Here is a 19,535-nt window from a genome sequence, read left to right as displayed (position 1 = left end):
ATATCCAATTATGCCAGCACCATTTGTTAAATATGCTTTATTTTTTCCATTTGATATTTTTTGCTTCTTTATCAAAGATCAGGTGTTCGAAGATGCGTGGATTGATATCTGGGTCTTCTCTTCGGTTCCATTGGTCCTCCTGTATGATTTTATGCCAGTACCAGACTGTTTTCAGTACTGTGGCTCTGTAGTAGAGTTTGAAGTCAGGGATTGTGATGCCTCCAGAAGTTCTTTTATTGCACAGGATTGTTTTGGCTATCCTGAGTTTTTTGCTTTTCCAAATGAAGTTAGTACCGTCCTTTCGAGGTCTTTGAAGAATTTTGCTGGGATTTTGCTGGGCATTGTGTTGAATCTGTCTTCCTTTTTTCTTTTTTTTTTTCTACAGATTTATTTATTATGTATACAATGTTTTGTCTGCATGTGTGCCTACATGCCAGAAGAGGGCACCAGATCTCATTACAGATGGTTGTGAGCCACCATGTGGTTGCTGGGAATTGAACTCAGGACCTCTGGAAGGAAAGTCAGTGCTCTTAACCTCTGAGCCATCTCTCCAGCCCTCCTTTTTTCTTATAAGGTCTTTTGTTTCCTGTGCTGGCCGACTACTTGGTATGAAGTTGAGGATGAACTTGAACTTTGGTCTTCCCACCTCCAGCTGGCATCACAAGTTAGCTGCTTCATGGTGCTCAGAATCAAACCCAGGTGTTTATTAGGCCAGTATTCTCTCAACTGCGCCCCAGATCCAGTGGCCAGACCTGTCTTCCTTATTCTTTGTCCCAGAATAAGATAGCTATGTTATAGCATCTATATTGCTTTGGGTTTTAGAAACAACCTAAAGATGATTTAAAGCAAGTATATCCCAGCAATCTAGAAGCTGAGTGTTGAAGTTCAAGTTCAGACTGGCTACATACTAAGACAAAAACAAAAAATAAAATAAAATAAAGCATATGAGGATTATGCATAGATTACAGGCAAAGCGTATGCTATTTACTACAAGACTTAACTATTCAGGGGTTTTATATGGGTGGTGAGAGTCCTGGACTCAAGAAACTCAGAATAGACTGTATTTACTTAGTCTCCATAAGCACCTGCTCTTGGAGACTTCACTTCCACAGTAATTACCTTTGATATGCAAAAGTGGTTTCTCTTAGCTGGGAGCTTCTCCGTGTTCACACTGCTCATTACAAACTCGGGGTCAAAAGACCTGAGATTCCCATCCACGCTCTGCACCTGATGAATAGAACCATTTTCAAGCAGTGTAGAAGGGAAACTGGGCTACACTGAGCGCTGAGGGTCTTCTGTGTTGCGACCCCCAGCCTATAATAATCAATCCGAACGCTTTTAGGGGACGGCACTCGCTAAGGGGCGCCAGAGACGCGGCGGATCTCGTGCGGGAGGCGGGGCAAGTGTCGGGGCGGGAACCTGAGTGGGCGGGGCTTCAGGGCGGGGCGTCGGCAGGCGGGTCCCGGTGCCAGGTGCGGTTTGGTCCTCCCCGGGCGCCGTAGGCGGTGCATCCTTCTTGCAGCAAAGGCAAAGACAACCTCCTCTCTAAACCGCAAGCGGGCGCGGACCTGAGCTGCTGCTACCGGCTGGTCCTTCCCCTGGTGTCCGCGCCCGGAACCATGGCGGCGCTGGCGGGTAAGAAAGGGCCACGCCGTCCTGCCCACCGCTGGCGGGTTTCTGGCTGGCTTGATCCTCTTGGGTCCTGGCAGGGTGGGAGGACCGAACTCGCTCGGGACTTAGAGGTCCTGGGACTCTGGAATTAGAGTGGGTTGTCCTGCAGACTGAGGGCTCCTAGTGGCCTGCGCGTGGGGAGCTTCTCACGAGGTGGGTCCCTGGGACTGCAGTCGGGGCAGGTCTCCAGGTTACGGAAGCCGACGGCAGAGAGTCTCTGTGATGGGCGAGTCTGGAATGGGAAGTACAGGGTCTTCTAGGGTTCAGGATGTGAGATTCCGAGTTATTCTGGGTCCTGGGTTTTCTGTAGATCCAAAGTTCTTAAAGGTGTCTTTGGAGCCAAAGATTTTTGGAGAGTCCTGGAAATAGGAGTATAGAGCTTAAGATGTGGACTGTGGAGAAGAGAGCGAACCCTTCTCCCGAGGCGCAAAGCTCGCCACATCATGTGGAGAAGTTTCAAGTCTTCTCAGAGGACTTGTTGAGTCCTCAGTGGTCTCGAAAGCCAGCGGGGCACCCTGAGAGGAAGGGTTGTGGGAAGGCAATTTCAGAATTGGTTTGGCTGGGTCTGAAGCCCTTTCACGCATCACCTTGCAGCTTCCTGCCCTGCGGCACCAGGAGCCTTTTGCCGCCTGTTTCCTAGCCACCTGTGTTGAGTGGTTCAATTTCTGGGTCTACCAGTGTCGACTTTCAAAAGCTTTCCAGAAAGGCCAAAGGAGAATTTTAGGAGTGGGGGAGGGACTGGATAGTTGCCTCCACTTCCTGGCTTTCGGGCCTGTGGACAGTCACTTCCTCCATCCTGAATTCAAGGCCTGGGCCGCCAGTGGGTCACTTCCTCTCTATGGGAGCATGGGATTTTTGTTTTCATTGGTGATAATATGCTCTGGAGAAAGAAAGAACAGGGCGGAAATGCCTCTGTCTTGCCCTTTAGTTATTTTTTTCCCTGCCTGGTTGTGGTGTTGCACACCTGTAATCCCAGCACTAGGAGAATTGCTTGGTCTGCGTGTGGAGTGCTAACTAGATCAGTCTGGAATACAGAATAAGACCCTGTCTCTAAATAAATAACTCATTTTTAAAAAAATGAGGCCTGTCGTTAGTAACACATGCCTTTAATTCCAGCAGTCGAGGGGCAGAGGCAGGCAGATCTCTGTGAGTTTAAGGCCAGCCTGGTCTACATAGTGAATTCCAGGACAGCCAGAGCTACACAGTGAAACCATGTCTCTCTCTATAAAAAACAAAACAAAGCAAAAATGAGTTGGGGATTGGGAGTTGCAGTTCAGTTGGTGGAACACAGGACTTCATCCCCAGCACTGCCTAGACGTTTACAGGATGCACGCCTGCAGTCCCAGTGCTCAGGAGGATCAGAAGTTCAAGGTCATCCACTGCTTTGCCGGGACTGTGAGGCCAGCCTGGGCTAAACAAGAGATCCTGTGTTTGTGTTTATGAGGCTGGAGAAATGGCTCAGAGGTTAAGGTGTGTGCTGCTCGTGTAGAGGGCCAGAGCTTGGCTCCTGACATCCGGCTGCTTCTCAATTCTGCTACCCTGGAGGACCAAACACCTTCTGCCCTCTACAGTGCCTGCACTCCCATGGCGTGTATCCACACAGAGCGCACACAGAAATAAAATCGGTCCCTTAATTTACAGATGTGTTCTTCAGCTCAACTGACTTTCAGTGACTTCTTTTTATTTATTTGTTTTATTTTTTTGAGGCAAGGTTTCTCCTTGCAGCCCTGGCTGTCCTAGCATCTGTCTGCCTCTGCCTCCTGAGTGATGGGATCAAAGGTGTGCACCTTGGTGACTTCTTCTAACCGCTGTAGAGTCTCAACTTTGATCTTTGATTCTCAGAAATTTGTGAAAGAATTTAGTCATTTTTGATTTGTGTGTGGTTCTAAGGATGCGTCCAGGGCCCGGTGCGAGCTAGCTGAGCACTCTGCCCCTGAGCTACATCCTCAGCACCGTTTAAACCTCCCTGCATTTTAACTGAAGCATTCTTTTATGTGCATGCCTGCATGTGCACACATGTGCCTCTTGCATGCCTGGTGCCTGCAGAGGCCAGAAGATCCTCTCGGACTGGAGTTACTGATGGGTGTAAGCACCGTGTGGGTGCTGGGTATTGAACTCTGGTCTCCGCAAGAGCATCTAGTGCTGTCGCTATTTTTCTGTTCAGGACAGCAGCCCATTGTTACGTTGCTTAGGTTGGTTCTCCCTCAGTCTCCTGGGCACTGCACCCGCTGAAGTGGCAGGCAGGCTTTGTTTGTTTTTTAATAGGGGAGGGGATGGAACCTGAGGTCTTGCACGTGCTAGACAATGACTCTACTATTGGGCTCTATCCTCAGCCCTGAGAGTGGCTTTACTTTTTTTTATCTTTGTTAAGGAGACTTTGGGCCTGAAGTACCTTGTTCACAGGCTATGACTCTGTTTTGCGGTCTCAGCTTAGTGTTTCATCTTTTCTGCATCACAAGCCACAGAATAAGGTTGTCCAGCGAGTCTGAGAAGGAAGTGGGGCCTGGAACTTTACTTGTTCCTTCTGTTCAGATACATTCTCGGACACTTCGCATTCCTGTGTAACAGGAGAATCAACGACAAGGAAATCAAATATTTACCAAGTGCCTGTGAAGTCTTTGGAACTGGGCTAGGCCAAGTTTTACCTCTTACAAATTTTAACAGATGCCAGAGCCAGGAACGACATTTGAGACTATGTGCCGTCTCCTCGTTTTACATCTGAAGAAACTGAGGCTCCAGGAGGAAAACAGGCTTGTCCAGGGTCGGCCAGGACATAGGGAGACATCTGTAGGCAGCAACCTACAGACCCTTAGAAAATACCCGTGGAGTAGCCGAGGGGGCAGCTCAGTTGGTGAGGTGCTGCAAGCATCAGGATCCCGGTTTGATCCCCAACCCCGTTTAAATAGCCAGATGTGGTGCTCATATATAAGCCTGGTGCTGGGGAGGCGGAGACAGGTGGACCCCTAGCTGGACTGGTTAGCCCCAGGTCCCGGTGAGAGGCTTTGTCTCAAAGAAACAAGATGTCTGGGACTGCTCAGATGGCTGTCAAGCCTGAAGACCTGAGTTTGGTCACCAGAAGCCTAGCTAATTTCTGTAAGTTGTATTCGTATTTGGTGGTGTGCACATCCTTACCCCTCATAAATAAATAAAACAAAAACCAGAGTGAGTGGTTCCAGGGTAATAACATGCAAGGCTGACCCCATGTATACTCACACAATGCCCATGCACCCTAACGCATGGACGTGCACCCATGTTCGCGTGCACACACTGAAGTAGCTGTGGATGTGAATAATCCGTGGTTTGTGGCTTTTGAGAAACTTGATGCCTGGTTGGGGTAATTAAGAAGATGGAAATCCAGATGCATTGCTGCAAAGCCTCTGTGTGATAATGGAATGTCAGAAGTTGTGTTCGCATGTTTAGCCGTGAGTGGCAAAGCAGGAGGCAGGATAGGACAAGCCCCTTCCTCTGTGGAGTGTGTGCTGATGGCAGCTAGACATTAAAACCTGAGTGCGTCATCAGGACAGGTGCTCTGAAAGTCAGAGGGGCGAGGAGCAATGGGCGGTCAGCAGGTGTGCTCGCAACCGTGAGAGTGGAAATACGGCAGTGTGCTGAATGGCTGCCAGCCTTGGTCGGGCATGGGACCAGGGACACTGTGTGTGGGGGAGTGGTGTGTGCGTGCATGTTTGTGTGTGTGCGTGTGTGTGTGAGTGTGTATGCGTGTGTGTATGTGTACTGAGTGGCCGCCAGCCTTGGTCAGGGATGGGACCAGGGACACTATGCGTGTGGAGGAGTGGTGTCTGTATATGTGTGCATGCATGTGTGTGTGTGTGCACGTGTGCACGTGTGTGTATGCATGCATGCGTGTGTGTTGGGAACTGATCACAAGTGCTAGGCACCAATGTTCCCAATGAGCTGTGCCTTTAGTCCCAGAGAATACTTCTTGAAGGCAACATCTGAGAAATAGTAGATGGTTTTTGTTGTCGTTTGTTTTAATGTGAGAGGAATGAGAACATAACAGTGAAGAAACCATAGAGTGACCTTCAATCTTCAGAACGAATGGGAGTTGGGGAGACCGTGAAGCAGGAGGCTGGGGTTGGCAACTGTGGAGTGTTTAGTACCAGGCTAGGGACTGTGGAGTTTTCCAACCCACAGCCGACACTCTGGGGTTAGGATCATAGACGTCATGACATGGGCACAGGATGCCAGTCTGCAGGTGGGTACAGTGACCTCTGACCGGTAGGAGGTGCCTCATGGCATCGGTAGGGCAAGGTGACTTGGGTGGCCCTCGATGTGCGGTGAAGACACCAGGGTCGGACCTAAGATAATCACAAGATATTTAACCTCACTAAAACCCATCATGTTTAGGATGCTGAATTGGGGCCTCCCCATCCATGATGGGTTTTTTGTGTTTTCTGGTGATTATAAAATCCATCATGGGGGCTGGAGAGATGGCTCAGTGGTTAAGAGCACTGACTGCTCTTCCAGAGGACCCAGGTTCAATTCCCAGCACCCACATGGCAGCTCACAACTGTCTGAAGATCAGTTCCAGGGGATCTGACACTTCACACCAATGCACATAAAATAAGGTTAAATAAACCATAAAAATATTTAAAAAAAATAAAACCCATCATGTTTAGGTGCTGATTGGGGCCTCCACATCCATGATATGTTTTTTTTTGTGTTTTCTGGTGATTACCATGCCAGGGCTGGCTCTGGTCAATGAGCCCTGGAGGAGGTCTTTTGAGACATATTAGGGAAGGATGGGGACTGCCTCTATGTATCCTGTCACTTTGATACTTCAGTGAGACTGTAGCAGTCACAGGTCTTCCTGTGGTTACACTTATGTAGCAGTGGGAGTCACATCCTTTATCAGTTTACAGCTGCTAACAGCTGGAACAGGAGACCTCACCTACCTCCCTTAGCACATTCCTTGAACTTCACCCTGGGATTCTATTTGATGAGGTCTTTCCTCCTCTAATCCGATGGATCAGAAAAGAAAGTCTAAAATACCTTTAATCCCAGCACTCCAGAGGCAGGTGGATCTCTGAGTTCGAGGCCAGCCTGGTCTACAGAGTGAGTTCCAGGACAACCAGGGCTACCCAGAGAAACCCTGGCTTTAAATAAATAAATAAATGAAAGGAAGTCTAAACTCTAACCAACACCATAGGTTTGGAGTCTGATGGTGTGGTCCTGACCTCTGATTGGCTAATCCATACTTGACTAGTGCTTAGGATGCTGCAGATTGGTGAGGACTCAAAGCAGTTCTGTCATCGACAATAGGTAGGGAACTGCTGAATGAGAAACCGTGAATTAAGTAACTGGGGTTCTCTGATAAGAGGTCCGTTGTGGGGCTCCCCAGATAAGAAAACGCCTGCTCACAGCAAATGAAGTCGGAGTCTGACAGTCAGCCAGAGGAGCCTTCGCCCCACTGGTCTGCAGTGCCAACTGTTACTGTGCACAGTTCACCTTGTCCCCAGAACCTGACTTATCTCTGACTTATCCACACGTCCTTGTCCTTCACCCAGGGAGCACTCACCAGGCCCTGCGTGTTTGTGGCCTGCTCTGTGCCTTGCACATCGGCACCTAGAACAAATTTGCAGGACTTGTTTTGAAAACTTTGGATTTGGGGAGGCAGTCCACTCAGCCCTTTCTCTGGCTAACCTCTGGACATGCTTGCAGGAAGGAGGGGAAGAAGCTCACAGACAGGCCCAGCTTAGAGCCGGGCACCCAAGAGATGTTCACACGGCCATTACTACTTCTAGTCTTCCGTAAGGTTAATCCTGAAAGGTGGTGGTGACTTTATTTAGCCTCCTTAAAAATGAGCAAAGGGACGCTGGACGATGTTAGCACATGCTTTTAACCCCAGCACTCTGGAGTCAGAGGCAGGCAGATCTCTGTGAGTTCAAGGCCAACCTGGTCTAATACTGAGTTCCAGGACAGCCGAGGCTACATAGTGAGACCCTGTCTCGGAAAAGAGAGAGAGAATAAAGGAAGGAAGGAAGGAAGGAAGGAAGGAAGGAAGGAAGGAAGGAAGGAAGGAAGGAAGAGAAGGAAGGAAGGAAAAAAGAAAAACCTAAGTGAGCAAGGAGGCTGGAGAGGTGGCTCAATAGTTAAGAGCACTTGCTGCTCTTGTAGAGGACCCAAGTTCTGTTCCTAGCATCCACATGGCCACTCACAATCATTTGTAACTCCAGTTCCAGGGGATCCTGCACCCTCTTTTGGCTTCTGCACTCACTAGGCACACACATGGTGCACTTAACATGTATTTGGGCATATACACCTAAAATGAAAATAAATAAATAAATAAACAAACAAACAAATAAATAAATAAATAATACTTCTTTAAAATGGGGAGAGAAGTTAATACGGTGGTTCCCATCTGTGATCCCAGTACCTGGGAGGTGCAGGTAGGAGGACCAACCCTGGCCACATAGCCTGGGCTACATGAGACCTTTTCTCAAACCAAAAACAAGCAAATGAAAATTAGGAGAGAGGCTCAGAGAAGGTAAATAATTTGTTCAAGGACATAGAGGCAGTAATGGAGCCAGGTTTTAAATCCAGGTTTTTATTTGGTTTTGTGTGTGTGTAGGTGTGCACCACTTGTAGCCGCCAGAAGAGGGCATCAGATCCCTTGGAACTATAGCTGTAGGAAATTGTGAACCACCACATGGATGCTGGGAATCAAGCCTGAGTCCTCTGGGCGATCTCCGGCCCTGATTACACTGATGTTTTTTTGATGGGGGTGGTGTTGTCGATGACTCGTGTGGCGTGTGTGGAGGTCAGAGGACAGCTTGTGGGAGTCAGCTCTGCCCTTCTACCATGTGACTGCAGAGATCAAACTCGGGTGGTCAGGCTTAGCAGCAAGCACCTTTTCTGGCTGAGCCGTCTTGCTGGCCCTTTTCTCTTTTAGTCTAAATGTTACGTGCATGGGGCTGGAGAGGTAGCTCAGTGGTTAAGAGCACTTGTGGCTCTTCCAGAGGACCCAGGTTCAAATCCCAGCACCTATGTGATGGTTTACAGTCATCAGTAGGTTCCGTGCCAGAGGGATCCAATGCCTTCTGACCTTCGTGGGCATCAGACACACATGTGACACACACACATGCACATAAATAAATCTTTAAAAATTTTCATGTGTATATGTGCATGTCTGTGCTGTATACATGTGGGTGCCCGTGGAGACCAGAAGATGTTGGACCCGTGGAGCTGGAGTTAACAGGCAAGTGAGCTACCTGAACTGGGTGCTGAGAACCAAACTCGAATCTTCTGGAAGACCTGCAAGTGCTTTTAACCACTAAACCACCAGTTGAGCCCTGGAGTCCAGCTCTTAGCTCCAGTTCTTCCTGACCCTCACAGATAGACTGAAAAGAGAAAGAAGATAACAACACCAAGAAAGACACCTCCAAGTCCCCTGTCCGTGTCAGTACTCCAACCTGGAAGTGAGAGGCCGGGTGTGGTGTCACAGGCTCTCTGGGCTGGAAGGAGATATCAGAGCCTTGTACAGAAAAGAACCCAAGGTCTAGAGAAACCCAGGCGCCCCTTTAAAGTCCGTCTATCTTGTATAGTGAGACCCTCTCTGTGGTGACACTTGGTGAGGAAGAAAAGATTTGGGATGCCGGGAGAATATCGGAAGATGGTAATTGTTGCTCCCGGGCCTGTTGGGAGCTACATCATCATTAAATGGAATCTTTCTTCTTTGGCTGTTCCCCAGAACTGCTGCCCTGCCTACCCTTCAGCTTTGTCCCAGGACAGGTGGGGTTTCTACACTTGATCTGCCCCTTTCCAAAGGGGTCCAGCAGTTACCAGACCTGTTTCACGCTGCCCTGAATTGGCTGCATTTTGTTCCTGGTTCTCACTGTCAGGTGGAACATGAGACAATTCAAAGGGTTTTGTTTTGTCTTCAAACGCGAGTCTGGGCTTTGTACATGTTCGTTCAGGCATCAGGGTCTCTTCCTGCATGTGGATTTCTCACCACCCTGAAGCCTTGGGTCCAATCTGAAGAGACTGTGTTTAGTTTTGAGCCAAGGCTAAGTGGGGACTCTGGGCTAGGGCACCCCACCAAGCCCTCCCACTGAACGACTGTGGTCTGAGCAAGTCTCACATTGCCTGAGGCTCCTCAGGGTAATAAAAACCGCAACTGGCCTGGTGGTCTTGGGCTAAGGGTTGGGGTTCCTGTGGGACCAGCTTTTGGGAGCTCTGTGATGGCAGCTCCCCTTTCCTCCAAGTCCGTGTGTCTTTTAGAAAAATTAAATGATTCGGTTAGGTTATTTTAAAGGTTCTCTTCTCTAAGTCTGCCATGCTGCATGCCAGTATTCTGAGCTACTTGAGAAGCTGAAGCAGGGGGTCATGAGTTCTAGGCCAGCCTAGACAATGTAGCGAGACCTTGTGTCTAAGTTAGGGACGAAGCCCTTCCGCCCTCAGCCATTCCGCTGCCCTAGGGTCTGTCTGTCTAGAGTCACAGATTGTTTGAGTCACAGTACCGATTAAATAGGAAGTCCTGAAGGTGGGAATCCTTATAGTAAGCCATTTGCTACTGTTCTCAGCATTAATCTTCCCTCGTTCCGTTTTGTTTCCTTAGAGATGGGGTTTCTCTGTGTAGCCTTGGCTGTCCTGAATTTACGCTGTAGGCCAGGTTGCCTCAAGCTCAGAGATCTGCCTGCCTCCTGAGTTCTGGGATTAAAGGCGCATACCTGGTTGCTTCTTTTTTGTTGTTGTTTTGTTGTGTTCTGTTTTTGAGACAGGGTTTCTCTGATTGTCCACAAACTCACAGAGATACCGAGATCTCTGCCTGCCTTTGCCTCCCAGGAGGAGGCAGGTAGATCTCTTTCGAGGGCGACCAGGTCTCCCTGGGGAGTTCTGGCACACCCTGGGCTACAGATTGAGCCCCTGTCTTGTGCTCTTTTCTCCGTCTCTCTCGATCTCGTTTTTTAAATGTATTTTATGTGCATGTGTCTGTGTACTACATGTGTCCCTAATGCTTGTGGAAGCAAGAAGAGGGTGTCAGATCCCCTGGAACTGGAGTTAGAGATGGCTGCGGACCATCATGTGGGTACTAGGATTTACAGGACTCCCCAAGACTTCATACTATTATGTTGTTCTTGTAGTTCCTGAACTAAAGGTTGCAAAAGAATCGGGATTGTTGGTTTGCGGGATTCTAAGGGGCCAAGAAGTTCTTTGCAGTAGGACACTGGAAGAAGGGAGGGAGGGAGGGTATATTTGGGTATGTATATCTTTCTACCTAATACCATTTATAGGAAAAGCAGTGTGTGTGGGGGTGTGTGCTCGCACGCACACGCGTCTGTATGCCAGCCTATGAAGGCCACAGTGCAGTGTTGTTTTGAGGTCGGGTCTTGTTGCTATGGTTGTGCTGCACATGTGAGCTTCTTGTCTCTCCCTGGAGTCCTGGGGTTTCCAAGTGTGTCGCAGGATTACACTCAGACTCAGGTTGTCAGGATGCACAGCAGGTGTTTGCCTGCTGAGCCATCTCCATCTCCAGTGGTGTAACTGAGAAACAAACCAAGGCCAGGTTCATTCACAGGAGACTTTTCCATAGGTCCCGTGAACCAGAATACCACTTCAGTGGTTGCCTCGCTGACCTTTGGAGTTCCACGTTGGTAATTTTATAGGTGGCAATTACATCCAACCTTCCAGATGGATTTGCTGCCAAAATATTGTCCGTTCTGTGCCAGACCTATGCTAGGCCCTGGATGAAAGAGGACCAAGGTACACAGTTTGCCCCTTAGAGTTGCGAGTAAGGGGTTAAGAGAGGCAGAATTTGCACTGCTAGCTGTAATGAAAGAATAGGTTGTGTCGGTGAGTGCAGACAGATGAAACTCGCCATGCCTTTGGAAGTGCCAAGAAAGACATTTAATGAAGAAGGCATGCTGAACAGAGATGGCAGTTCACAGTGTGAACAGTGGAGAAGGCGTGCTGATCAGAGACAGTAGCTTACGGTGTGAACAGAGGAGAAGGCGTGCTGATCAGAGATGGCAGTTCACAGTGTGAACAGTGGAGAAGGCGTGCTGATCAGAGACAGTAGCTTACGGTGTGAACAGAGGAGAAGGCGTGCTGATCAGAGACAGTAGCTTATGGTGTGAACAGTGGAGAAGGCGTGCTGATCAGAGACAGTAGCTTATGGTGTGAACAGTGGAGAAGGCGTGCTGATCAGAGACAGTAGCTTACGGTGTGAACAGTGGAGAAGGCGTGCTGATCAGAGACAGTAGCTTACGGTGTGAACAGTGGAGAAGGCGTGCTGATCAGAGACAGTAGCTTACAGTGTGAACAGTGGAGAAGGCGTGCTGATCAGAGACAGTAGCTTACGGTGTGAACAGTGGAGAAGGCGTGCTGAACAGAGACAGTAGCTTACGCTGTGAACAGTGGAGAAGGCGTGCTGATCAGAGACAGTAGCTTATGGTGTAAATAGTGGAGAAGGTGTGCTGATCAGAGACAGTAGCTTATGGTGTGAACAGTGGAGAAGGCGTGCTGATCAGAGACAGTAGCTTACGGTGTGAACAGAGGAGAAGGCGTGCTGATCAGAGACAGTAGCTTACGGTGTGAACAGAAGAGAAGGTTGCTGAACAGATGGCAGCTTACGGTGTGAACAGTGAGCGCAAGGGTGTGAACATGGGACAGGAATGCAGACCATCTTGTAACGAGGCTCCCCTTTGTAAAGAGCAATGGGACATATAGGTTCTTTGTGGTCACTTTGTGAAAGCCTCCCCCATTTTGAGACTTGAGCTCAGTATTCTGGATTGGGTTCCAAGTCCCTGTGTAGTTAAGAATAACCTTGAACTTCTGACTCTCTTGGCTCCAGTCAAGGTTACAGGCTACAACATTCCAGGCATCTGCTTATGTGGGGCTTGAACCTAGGGCTTTGCGGTGCTTGGCAAGCACTGTGTCAGTTGAACTATGTACAGCCCGAGCCCCCATTCCCTCCTTACAGAAATGTTTATCAGAGGACTGTACAGGTCAAGACCTAGGCTTGGTTGGCTCCCGAGTCCTGGAAGTCAGCAGAGGCCAACTTTAACACTGAATTTTTGTGTCACCCCCTTCCATCTCTAGCATTATCCCCCCCATACCAGTTAATTTATATTTCCTCAGAGCTCAGTTTAGAAATTACTTCTTCAAGGAATCCTCTTTTTCCCTGCTCCTGTTTTCCCAGTTCTGAATTCACTACGCCTCCATGCCACTGCCCCAGTTATAAACACAATTAGGCTGTTTGAGGGTTGCGCTCTAAACACAGGCTGGAGGCGTAGCTGGCATGGAATAAATATGTCCTCAAATAATGGCCTGAAGGGCATCCATTGAATTTAACAATAAATGGTCACTTGGTGAGGCAGTTTCAGAGAAATGATGGGTGGATGGTGGATGGCAGTGGACTGTGAAGAAATCGGAAAGTGAGGCATTGAGTGCCTACCGGTAAGGTGTAGAGAGCTTTTTCCTAGCCTGTGAGAGGGAGAAGCGGGAATGGCTGCCACTGCCGTTTCTATTAGGAAAGACTTGCTTATTTAAATGACAATGGAAAGGAGCGGGTGTGGGGTGGGAGGGAGGCAATAACTGAAAGAATGTATCTTCACAGAGTGGTGTAGGGATCCAGAACAGAGGGCCCTGTCAGACAGCCCAGCTCTTGTCCTGAGTCTGACCTAGAACTAAGATAGCCCAGAGTGTGGGTGAGCCAGCAGCTACCGTACAGTAGACTCTCAAAGGGTAGAGACAGGAAAGGACCTGACACTGTGTCTGGGGAAGGAGGGCATTAGGGGTGAACACTGAGCAGGCACTGACCTAAGAGTCTCCTGTGTGTGTTTGAGGTCTCTCAGGACTGGAGGAAATAGGGCACGCTCACGAGAGAAGCAGTACATAGAAAGCCTAGGTGCCCTGAGTTTTGGGAACAGACGTTATTCATTCAGAACCAAGGTGTTGTTGAATTGTTCAGTAGGTGGGTAGTCAGGTTAAATCCTATTTCTCCTGGATTATAGAGGAAGTACGAGCTGTAGGAGGTAGGAGGATCAGGAGTTCAAGGTTACCCTCAGGTACATAATGTATTCTATTACATTAGGCTTCAGAGTAATGACATTTGTAGGGAAGATGAGATGGGCATCTCCTGAACGAATCCTAAAAGGATTTTTTTGTTTGTTTTTTTTTTGTTTGTTTTTCAAAACAGAATCTCTTTATAGCCCTGGCTGTCCTGGAACTTGTTCTGTAGACCAGGCTGATCTCAAACTCATAAAGATCCTCCTGCTTCTGCCTCCTGAGTGCTGGAATTAAAGGTGTGCATCACCACTGCCCGGCCCCTTAGAAATTTTTTTAATAGATTTATTTGTGTGTGTGCTTGTACTCTGCGATCAATTAAATGTGTTGGGGAGGGGGGCAAGGAGGCCAGAGGAGGGTGTTGGAGCCCCTGAGCTGGAGTTACAGGTAGCAGGGGTGAGCAGCCTGTTGTGGACGCTGGGAAGCATTAACTGTTTCAAGCAGGCTGTTGTGGGCGCTGGGAAGCATTAACTGTTTCAAGCAGGCTGTTGTGGGCGCTGGGAAGCATTAACTGTTTCAAGCAGCCTGTTGAGCCCTGAGAGATTGACTTGGCTGTGGCCCATTTCCATTCCTGGAACCCGTAGTGGAAGGACAGAACTACTCCCAAAAGTTGTCCTCTGACCTTCACATACATACTGCAGCACACGCATATCACCCCCGCCCTTCACACACATGCATGCGCACACACATCACACACACAGTAAACGTTGTATATACATGTAAGCCCCTCTCGCTCGAGTGGGAGTGTGGCTTAGTCATAGGGCACTTCTCTAGCATTCCTGAGACCCTGGGTTTGATCCTCAACGCAAGCACACCACAGATCCCCTCTTCCTCACTGATTCATCTTCTTGTTCAGTGTCTGACCTGGTCTGGGCCTAGTTTAAATGAGTAAAGTAAAAACCTTTTATTTTGGGGGCTGGAGAGATGGCTCAGTGGTTAAGGGTGCTGGCTGCACTTCTGGAGGACCCAGGTTCAATTCCCAGCACCCACATGGCAGCTCATAACTGTTATGTTAAAAATAAAATGCCGCTGTTCCCTAAGGGGTGCAGCGGCAGAAACTCTGCAGGTCCCCGAGTGGCGGCAGTGGGCAGCAGGCAATGAGACCACACTGCAGCCCCCCTCTCCAAGCAGTGGGTAGGCAGTGGGTCGGCAGCGGGTCCCAAGACCACGTGGTGGGTGAGAGACCGAGACGATAGGCATGCCAAAGCTACCTCTTTGGGAAAGAGACAGAAAGGAAGAACTCAGGCTGCGGATAGGAAGATCTGCCTGCCTCAGCAGTGAGGGGGGATGGGGGAATCGGCAGGGATTGTCTCTTAAAGGATCAGGACAGACCATTACATTCCCATCTCTTTTTTATAATTAAAAGGCGGGAGGTTAGGTACAACAGGTTAAAGGAATTGGGGCCGTGGATTCTCAAGACTGCTTCTTGCTTATTTGTGGGTGTCATCTTTGGGGGGAACCTGAGAAGGCAGGGTAGCTGGTCTCTTTGCTCCTGTCTGGTGTTTGTGGTATAGAAATGTCTGGTGTCTCTTACACCTGTTTAAGGTATTGGCAGAACAGAGGACAAAGTTAAGTTTTGGGGGAAAAAAATTTAGGACCAGGGAATTGAGAGGGGTGTATCTGACCTGTTTAAGGTGGATCCTTCAATTCAGCTCCCTGGAACTCATAAGAACTTTTTGAGATTGTGAAAATTTAAACAGCAGCATACTTATATCAGAATGACTGTGACAGATATTTTTTGCATAATGGAAAGTATCTTTAAGACTATGAAATTCAGTATGAGAGAGAATTTTGATAGTGTGCACTTGTCCACACACTTGCAGGTACCTGCCTTAATAACTTGTATTTGTATTTTGCTGAAATTTGTTTTGTGAGGTTGTCAGGGAGGAGAGACTCAGGCTGGAAGTTGAAGATGAGCTTGCCTGGATGGGGGGAGTGGGCGTGGTTTGTCTCTTAAAGGGACAGGACAGACCATTACAATAATTGCCTATAATTCCACTTTCAGTGGATCCAGCACCCTCACACAGATATGCATGCAGACAAAACACTGATGCTCATAAAATAAAAATAAATAAATTTTAAAAGGTTTTACTTTTTTTGTTTGTTTGTTTTGAGACAGGGTTTCTCTTTAGCTTTGGAGCCTGTCCTGGAACTAGCTCTGTAGACCAGGCTGGCCTCGAACTCACAGAGATCCACCTGCCTCTGCCTCCCGAGTACTGGGATTAAAGGTGTGCGCCACCACCGCCCAGCTACTTTGTAGTTTTGAAGAAAAACAATGTATATACACTGAGTACTACTATTTTGACACAACATGCATCACATCTAGATGCATATACATTGTATACACACACATACACATACTAATAAATAATAAGGCCTTTTTAGTATATTCCTTTAATCCCAGTATCCAGGAAGCAGATAGAGGAAGATCTCTAAGTTCTAGGTCATCCCAGTCTACATATCAAGTTCCAGGCCAGCCAGGGCTACATACAGAGACCCCGTCTTAAAAAAAAAAAATTAAAAGAAGGGAAAAAAACAATCAGATTCAGGAAGAATGGTTTATAAACTGATCTGATATGACACAGGACTGCAATCCTGGCTGATGGGAAGAGTGAGGCAGGTAGATGGGCTACCTCAGGTCCTCTTGTGCTACAGAATGAGTTGGAGACCACTGTGGACATTGTCATAAGATTCTGTCTAAAAAGAGAAGGGCTAAGCTGGGGTGTGTGTGTGTGTGTGTGTGTGTGTGTGTGTGTGTGGCAGGAGAGGGGTTGCATGCCTTTAATCCCAGCACTCAAGAGGCAGAGGCACACAGATCTTTCTGAGTTTGAGGCCAGCCTGGTCCACAGACTGAGTTCCAAGGACAGCTTGGGCTATTACACAGAGAAACCCTGTCTCAAAAAACCAAAGAGAGGGAGAGAGAGATGGGCTAGTAAGGTATCAGCAGTGGAGTGTTTGCTTAGTATGAACAAACAGGGCCTTGGAACAAATCCCAGGAGCACAGAAAGAGAAAGGAGAATGATTGATGTCCCACCTTGAGGAAGGAGTGGAGAGGGGCAAGTTCCAAATCCTGAGCACTCCTTTAATTTCCCTCTGGGGTACAAAGAAGACAGCCCATACCCTGGCTGCCCCCGGAGTGCTGAGCCGTCCTGATATCCCTGGAGCCTTGCTTTGTCTATTCATGGCCCCTGTGCCTGTGGCAGTCTGGAGTTACCCAGACAGAACAAAGCTGCATACAGAGTGCACAAGGGGGTCTTGTAACAACTTTGCCCCTGTTTCTAGGGTTGACTTAGGTACCACGGCTTGATTTCAGCTGCCTATTTTATTCCATCCCAAGAGTACTGTGTTTTGTTTGGGTTTCCTCTGTTTTGGAGGATCATGGACCAGCCTGTGCAGATCTTAACCCGCACAGCCCTGCAACATCCTCTCTCCATCCTTGGAAATCTCCAGTTTTCAAGGCTCGGCTCAAGGCTCCAATTCCTCTACAGAGACTTTTCTGCCCCTCATTTGAAGGAACAGTATTAATGTGGTGGAAAAGAGGGAGTAGAGGCCAGACCTCTGCTTAAATGTTGTTTTACTTCTCATGCACACACACACATACACAAATGTGCACACACAGCCCTCAGCATCAGTTCTCATGCATACACACACACACACACACACACACATACACAAATTGCACACACAGCCCTCAGCATCAGTTCTCATGCACACACACACACATACACAAATGTACACACACAGCCCTCAGCATCAGTTCTCATGCACACACACACATACACACACATACACAAATGTGCACACACAGCCCTCAGCATCAGTTCTCACGCATACACACACACACACATACACAAATTGCACACACAGCCCTCAGCATCAGTTCTCATGCACACACACACACACACACACACATACACAAATTGCACACACAGCCCTCAGCATCAGTTCTCATGCATACACACACACACACACACATACACAAATTGCACACACAGCCCTCAGCATCAGTTCTCATGCACACACACACACATACACAAATGTACACACACAGCCCTCAGCATCAGTTCTCATGCACACACACACATACACACACACATACACAAATGTGCACACACAGCCCTCAGCATCAGTTCTCATGCACACACACACACACACACACATACACAAATGTGCACACACAGCCCTCAGCATCAGTTCTCATGCACACACACACACACACACATACACAAATGTACACACACAGCCCTCAGCATCAGTTCTCATGCACACACACACACATACACAAATGTACACACACAGCCCTCAGCATCAGTTCTCATGCACACACACACACACACACATACACAAATGTACACACACAGCCCTCAGCATCAGTTCTCACGCATACATACACACACACATACACAAATTGCACACACAGCCCTCAGCATCAGTTCTCACGCACACACACACACACATACACAAATTGCACACACAGCCCTCAGCATCAGTTCTCATGCACACACACACACACACATACACAAATTGCACACACAGCCCTCAGCATCAGTTCTCATGCATACACACACACACACACACACATACACAAATGTGCACACACAGCCCTCAGCATCAGTTCTCACGCATACACACACACATACACAAATTGCACACACAGCCCTCAGCATCAGTTCTCACGCATACACACACACATACACAAATGTGTACACACAGCCCTCAGCATCAGTTCTCACGCATACACACACACATACACAAATGTGCACACACAGCCCTCAGCATCAGTTCTCATGCACACACACACACACACACACATACACAAATGTGCACACACAGCCCTCAGCATCAGTTCTCACGCATACACACACACACACATACACAAATGTGCACACACAGCCCTCAGCATCAGTTCTCACGCATACACACACACATACACAAATGTGCACACACAGCCCTCAGCATCAGTTCTCACGCATACACACACACACACATACACAAATTGCACACACAGCCCTCAGCATCAGTTCTCACGCACACACACACATACACACACACACATACACAAATGTGCACACACAGCCCTCAGCATCAGTTCTCATGCACACACACACACACACACACATACACAAATTGCACACACAGCCCTCAGCATCAGTTCTCACGCATACACACACACATACACAAATATGCACACACAGCCCTCAGCATCAGTTCTCATGCACACACACACACACACATACACAAATGTGCACACACAGCCCTCAGCATCAGTTCTCATGCACACACACACATACACAAATGTGCACACACAGCCCTCAGCATCAGTTCTCATGCACACACACACACATACACAAATGTGCACACACAGCCCTCAGCATCAGTCTCCCATCCATCCGTTAAGAATGCAGCTTGTTTGAGAAGAATAAAACCCAATTGGCTCTGTGAAATCAGCAGTACCTCTTGGTATACAGGAGACGGGAAACATGCATTGGCTGTTTGTTCTGTCACCAAACTAAGAGAACTCTACCTCTGAAAGGCTCTACCTTTGAAGCAAAACACGGACAGGTGCTTCTTCTCCAGTGGACTTGCTCTCTAAGCAGCGAGGCAGTGTCCATCCGCCGTGGTGTTGCTTAAATGAGTGAGCTCCTGGACCAGGTGATGGAGGTGGGAGACAGTAAAGACAATAGCTTGTGTGAGCCAGAACAGAGCGGTTCTGGGTACAGCTGGGGACAGTCATAGGAAGGAGCTGGGGAGGGACTCTTTCACTTCTACTGATAGAAGCAAAGGCTACAGCTCTAGGGGGAAAGTGCTGGGTTTTGTTGTTGGTTGGTAGACTTAGGTCT

General features: G+C 48.3%; 1 protein-coding gene across 1 annotated transcript in view; it reads left to right on the top strand.

Annotated features, from left to right (window-relative positions):
- The first annotated feature begins 1,413 nt into the window (after window positions 1-1,413).
- Window positions 1,414-19,535, top strand: part of Limk2 (LIM domain kinase 2) — a 73,695-nt gene continuing 55,573 nt past the window's right edge. Inside the window, exon 1 of the mRNA XM_075944060.1 lies at window positions 1,414-1,635. Coding sequence (XP_075800175.1) covers window positions 1,620-1,635 — 16 coding nt within the window. The 5' untranslated portion in view covers window positions 1,414-1,619. The remainder of the gene's footprint in view (window positions 1,636-19,535) is intronic.

This window comes from Microtus pennsylvanicus, chromosome 12 (assembly GCF_037038515.1).
Source record: "Microtus pennsylvanicus isolate mMicPen1 chromosome 12, mMicPen1.hap1, whole genome shotgun sequence".
NCBI lineage: Eukaryota > Metazoa > Chordata > Mammalia > Rodentia > Cricetidae > Microtus > Microtus pennsylvanicus.
Note: the sequence above shows the minus strand (reverse complement) of the source record. Positions and strands in the feature narration are given on the sequence as shown.